Below are 6,000 nucleotides of genomic sequence, written 5' to 3' on the forward strand. Positions count from 1 at the left end.
GCAGAACAATTGGTGTGTGGGAATGGCGAAACCGCGAGGAGAGCGATTTTGGAAAAGGACTCGGCTCTTAGCGCCAATGATGGCTTCGGAAGCCAGTGTAGCATTTGTGAGCCACGCATTTGCCTTCTTCGTTTGGTGGCCACCTCTGTGGCCAGCAGTTCAAGTTGTCGGAATCCTCACTTGGTCAGGATGCAGGACGCCAGGGTTAGTGTCTCCTGAGGGCCACCTATGCCCAAAACTGGGCAGAATGAGGCCAGCAAGGGGACTTAGCGTCCCCACTAAGGCCATCCGGCTAAACATGCAGAGCTGCAGACCAGAATCAGTAGACAGACACCCCCAGGAACCTTTCCCCAACCAGCCAGTAAGGACTGATTTGTGGCACATCTGCTGGCCTCCTCAGGTGCCTTCACAATCCATCTGAAGGTTCTGAAAATTGTGATGCGCCAATGTTGAAGTTAATCTGTGTTTACTCCAAGTGAGTCTTTAAGTGGACAGGGGGCTGGTTGTAGGGGTTTCAAAGCTCAGCTCTCCTAGAAGCAAAAGAGAGCACAGGGGTTGAATTTGGTAGATGGTGGTCACCGGAGATTTGGGCTCTACTTGTCAATATGACCCAAAGGACCTACATCCTGGCCAGGGTAGGACGGGACCTCTCCACTACACAGTTGGAGCTGCCAGCCTTGACCTAAATAATCATCGTGCTTGGTTTTGTGAACAGGGACACCGAGGTTTTAAAGGAGAGAAAGGGGAGCCAGGGTTACCAGGGCTGGACGGACTGGATGCCCCGTGCCCATTGGTATGGCATCACCCTCCCTTGCCTGCATGGCTGATTTGGGCTTCCCCACTGTGTGGTTCCTGCCTGCGTGCCTCTCCACACTCTTCCTGTTCCGTCCCTCCAGTTTCCACTTCCTGCCTCTCCACTCTGTAGACACCAAGTGCCACCTGCCCGGCTGGTCCTCGGCCCCTGCCACGCCTCCCTCTTGCATGCAGTGTGCGCCAGGATGTTTTCTTGGCTTCCCCCTGCAGCTGCTTCAAAAACATATCACCTTAACGTGAGCCATCTCTCCTACCCTGAAGCCAGCTCTGGCTGCATCTGACCCACCTTTCAGAACTGCTTCTAAACAAATCAGCCGCCAGAAAGAAAACAAGGAAAGTGGGTTTTCTGGACGGTTTCTTAGGACTGTGACGTCCTGTCTTCTCACACTGCAGTTAGTTTGGAAGCATTGGCTGAGCGTCTGGCAAAACATTCAAATGAGGTGCCTGAGTGGGCCCACATCCCTCCTCGCTCAGCCGTCTCACAATTTGGCAGGGGACAGATGGGCATGCTCATAAACATGGGGTACACTGAGGAGTTCTAGAACCGAGGCAGAGCGGGGGGCTACCCTGACTGTTCTTCCAGACTGGGTCTGGTGTCGCTGCCCTGGTGACACCACCAGAACTAGGGAATGGTCCAAGATCAGGATTTTAGATCCTAAAGGGTTCGTCCTTTTTGCTTAAATCCCAAAAGGCACTACAGGACCATCCCTTGGTTTCCCTTTCTTTCATCTTTATATGGTTCACACCAAAAAGTCTGGAAGAGAATGGAAAGGTTGAGAATGTAGTTAAGGAAGAAAAGGGAGGACACAGGAAGGCAGAGAAGGAGGGGTGACATTTACAACCCTTCTCCCAAGCATGTCCCGGCCTGAGTGGCAGCAGTTCCGATCCCACAGGACCCAGTCCCTCTCGGGCAGGAACTTTCTAGGCCTTCGCAGCAATCTCTTCAGCTGACGGCGAGGGAAGCAGAAGATGGCACTTCATTCCAAAGCAGCAGACTCATGAGGTTCCTGCTCTCCTGAATTTCCGCAGCAGCTTTGCAGTTCAGGGACCCATTTTCATACCAGTAATAGATGAAAATTCCCGGCCCCATATCCCCACCCACGGGTCACACAGGAATTATCTTTGAACAGAAGAGAAAAAGTTATAAGAAAATATGCTGTGTGATCCTGAGACGTGACCATAGAGCCCCTCGAAGGGACTTTTGGGGACCAGGATATGCAGCAAAAGGAGAGGGCAGAATAGCATGCTTCCTACCCCCACTACTGAACCCCTCACTCGCTGCCCCGGCCCCCACGGGCCCCGCCTCTTGAACTCCGAGCATGCAGCATGCACAGGCACCTCTCTCAACCCTGGAATTTCCCAGTCCCTCCAAAGCGCCTCCATTAACCGTCGGCCAGGTCTCCTCTCTGCCACATCCCTTCCACAGTCTGAGCACCTTGAGTTCTGCCGGGTGCAGCCCTGGCCGCCGTGCTCCTCTCTCACACATGGCCATTCTCCTCTGCCTGCCCGCCTTCCTCTGTCCCCTCTGCCACCATCCATGTGCCAATGGGAATGCCGCTATGGCCCGCGGAGGCTCCTCTCCCTTCCAGAGTCCGTGTGAAGTGTCGCCCCGTGGCGGGCTGGGGAAGGGGGCGGAAGGTCTTCTTGAAGCCCTGGAAGGCACCGCCTCCCCCTGCAGCCCCTCCCCAACCCAAAGGGGACAACAAAGGTCATCTTTATTTGACCCTTAATGCAAAGTGGCATTTTTTCCAGTAACATCCCATATGGATGCGTCATTTGTCTATTAATTTTGCTGTGGAAGTGTACGTGTCTTCCCTGTCTTGTTTCTCATTGTTGCTGTTTTCCCTGTCTCCTGCACTGTGTTATTGTGGGCATGGGGGCAGCGGGAGCTATTGATCATGATTTTTAGTACAAGATAACTAGACTTCTTCGGCCCTCCGTGTCGGGCCTGCTGCCTGCTGAACCCCAGGTGAGAGCGTTAGGCGCCTGCCACGGTGGATGAAGTTGGTCCAGGGCATGGGGGCTCCCATTCAACCTCCTTGGGGCTGACCACTTGCTCCAGTCCCCTGAAACCCTATGTCCATCTCTTTCTCTGCTCTAGAGTCTGGGATTCTGGAATCTGGGCTACAATTCTAGTAGACGTAACTGGGAACCAGATCCCTGCCATGGTTCAGCCTCCCCCTCTCCACCTGTCTCTTGAAGACTCCTAGATTCCCCCTGGGTGTGCAGAGAGGCCAGGATATCAGATCAGGGCCCGACAAGACTTGGGGCATCCGAAGGCTACAGGCTCTCTGTGGGTGCCATCAGCAAAGGGGACAAATGGCACACAGTTAATTCCCATCTTGCTGCCTTTTCCCCCCAAATTCCCAGCAATGGCTGATGCTGTGCCGGGAACCCTGTCTCCTTGCTGACGGCACCTGAGGGCCATCTGCAATACGCACGAGGGTGAGGGGCCTGTCCTTTTGAGGCTCCTCCTCCTCCTTATCAATTGTCAGATAAGAACCACCTAGATTTCCTCATCCCATTGTGAAGGAAGAGAGAAAAATAAAAGAATGGGAGAACTTGGGGTGGGGGGACACCTTAGCAGACTTTTCACACTGCCACACCTCCCCCAGGTTTTACGGAGGAGGAGACTAAGGCCACCAAGTACTGAGTGACTTGCCCATGAGCACCCAGCCTCAATACGGCTAGAGCAGAGACCACTGGGTCTCTGGGCTGTCCTTCCAGGACACTCAGGTTGCCTCTGCTCGCTGACCCCACAGGCTAGGAGAGTCCCTCTTGGCCTTGCCTTGCACGGTGACTCCGTGTGATCCTGGCCGATGGGCAAAGAGGCCGACTGACTTCATGCTTGCTTCCAAGGCTCTGCCCTGGGATAAGAAAAGGAATAGTAACAGGTGGGCCACATGCTGATCAACTGCCACAATGTGTGTGGCCCTTGTCCCCGTCCTGCCTCCTTGGTGGGCCGTCCTGGAGAGTCTGAACGTCTGCCTTCCTTCCTCACTGCAGGGCGAAGACGGCTTACCCGTCCAGGGCTGCTGGAACAAGGTAAGGCTTCCCAGGGGGTTGCAAGTGCCTCGGGGGCACAGAGGTATTGGAGCTCCCTTCTCCACATGTGTGATAAAGCATGCACAATTTCCATTCCTGGCCTTTGTGCAGATGAGGCAACAAGAAATAGGTCAAAAAGGGGTGATCCCAAAGGCAGGGTGCCCATTCCACATCTCACGTACCACACACACTTGGAGAACCTTTAAAAATGCTTTTTAAGGCATCAGCAAATCTCAGTGTATGGAATTTCCATGTAGCCACACAGATGACATCTTTATGCTTTGTGTGATTAATATATACAGTACCTTTCCTCCAAAGAGTTCTAGACCATGTTTTAAAATCAGTTATCATTAGCTGTTCTCATAGGGTTCATATGAGGTCATTGAAGCCATATGATGACATTTATCCAGATGGAGGAAATCTAAGATGCTTAAACTATAAACTCGCATGGCTTCTATACCTCTTCATAGAGACTGGCTGGCTCCCCACTCTCCCCTTCCCCTTGAACTTCAGCCATCAGAGCTTCATGCTTCCACACAGGAGACCTGCAGCCCCACCTCTTCCAGGTGTCCAGAATTCCTGCCAACAATGAACGTTCATTTGTCCGCACTTGCCTTGGCATTGCCACCATTAAAGCCATCTGATGCCACTGGGCTGTGCCCTGGCACGCAATCACCCCACTCAGCCACAGGCCCCAAAGTGCAGGGCTCCCCAGCCTGACCAGGGCCCTCGGTTTGCTAGCTGCCATGCTGTCCACCCACAGCCTCCCTCCACCTTGCTTCCCCTCAAAGACTTCTCACCAGCCCTCCACCACCACGGTCTCAAGGTATTGGTTCATCCTCATAAAAGGGCTGGAGACCCCAAGCTGTCCAAGAGATCGTGCCTAGCTAATCTAGTCCTGTCCCGGGGCAGTAGAGGTACACGTACAATGAGATGAGGAGCTCCTCTGTGCTAAACACTCAGAACTCACTAGTCCACAGGATGGGGTAAAAGTGAAACCACCAAAACCCCAGGCCCTAGTGGAGTGCCTGCTCACCCGGGTCCCTAGAGCACGCCTAACCAGAGAAGGAAAAGTTCAGCCCTCAGGGAGATGCCTCCCCAAGGATCTGTGCCTCCAGCCGAGCCTCATCCTCCTGGTGAGCTCCCCTGCACCCAGTTAAGGCTCCATAGGCGCAGGTGAGAATTGTGTCAAAAAAGACCCCATGCCCTCGAAGAAAAAGATTTTCGTCTTCAAGGTTGCTACTGATGCTTAGGAGATAGAAATGGTTAAGCTTAGCAGGGGAAGAACAGCCACTGTCGAGAGCTACAATGTCTTGGAGAAGCAACTAGAGAGCCTCGTGTCAGTTGGTTCACGCCGTCAAGTTCAGTTTGGGAAGATGCAGTAATTCAGCAACTGCCAGGCCTCCCAGGGCAGCATAGAGAGCAAGTGCCCTCTAGTGGCCAGGAAGGGGAGTGACTGGAAGAGAAAGTGGCATGGACAGTCAGCGCTAGGCTCTTCCATCTCTGGGCTCATGGTTCCCCCAGGTCCCCCATCCAGAGCCCCCATCCATCTCACGACAGCATCTACCTCCTTCCCACCAAGGAGATGAGCACCCGCAGACCTCCGACGCTAACTCTGTGTTGTTTTGTGTTTGTTTTTGTCTTACAGTGATGCCTCTAACCTGGGACTGGCCTGTGTGTGTGTTTGTACATAGAATATTTATTTTTATACAGTTTTCACTTTTTGAAATTGCCAGAAGTATGATGCATCTTACAGATTATTAAAAAAGGAAAACCTGCCTATTTTGTACAGAAAATACCAACCTCTTCCCTTTTGTTTACAAGATGTTTTGTATAAGTCTACGACTCTAATACACTTTTGTTTTTGAGTACGGTCATACGTTTGCATGATATTTGTGCACACTTATTAAGTATTGAAGCTTAATAAATTATTGTGTTTCGCTGCCAAAGGGGGCCAGCCAGCACTGAGGGGTCGGCTAGCTTGTGTGTGAATTCACAGAAACGTGGAGTTCCGCGGTATTTGCCAAGCTAGGTGTGTCTAAGAATATTTTACACTCTTGTGGATTTTCATCATTAAAAAAAAGAAAGAAAGATGGCAATTCATGATCCTGATTGATCCTTAAATTAAATACATTCTTTCTC

At 52.1% G+C, this 6,000-nt stretch overlaps 1 protein-coding gene across 1 annotated transcript in view; it reads left to right on the top strand.

Annotated features, from left to right (window-relative positions):
• COL13A1 (collagen type XIII alpha 1 chain) overlaps window positions 1-5,735 on the top strand; it is a 154,216-nt gene extending 148,481 nt beyond the window's left edge. Inside the window, exons 40-42 of the mRNA XM_070620561.1 lie at window positions 716-793; window positions 3,820-3,858; window positions 5,507-5,735. Coding sequence (XP_070476662.1) covers window positions 716-793; window positions 3,820-3,858; window positions 5,507-5,509 — 120 coding nt within the window. The 3' untranslated portion in view covers window positions 5,510-5,735. The remainder of the gene's footprint in view (window positions 1-715; window positions 794-3,819; window positions 3,859-5,506) is intronic.
• Window positions 5,736-6,000: the final 265 nt, after the last annotated feature.

Source organism: Equus przewalskii, chromosome 1 (genome assembly GCF_037783145.1).
Source record: "Equus przewalskii isolate Varuska chromosome 1, EquPr2, whole genome shotgun sequence".
Classification (NCBI taxonomy): domain Eukaryota; kingdom Metazoa; phylum Chordata; class Mammalia; order Perissodactyla; family Equidae; genus Equus; species Equus przewalskii.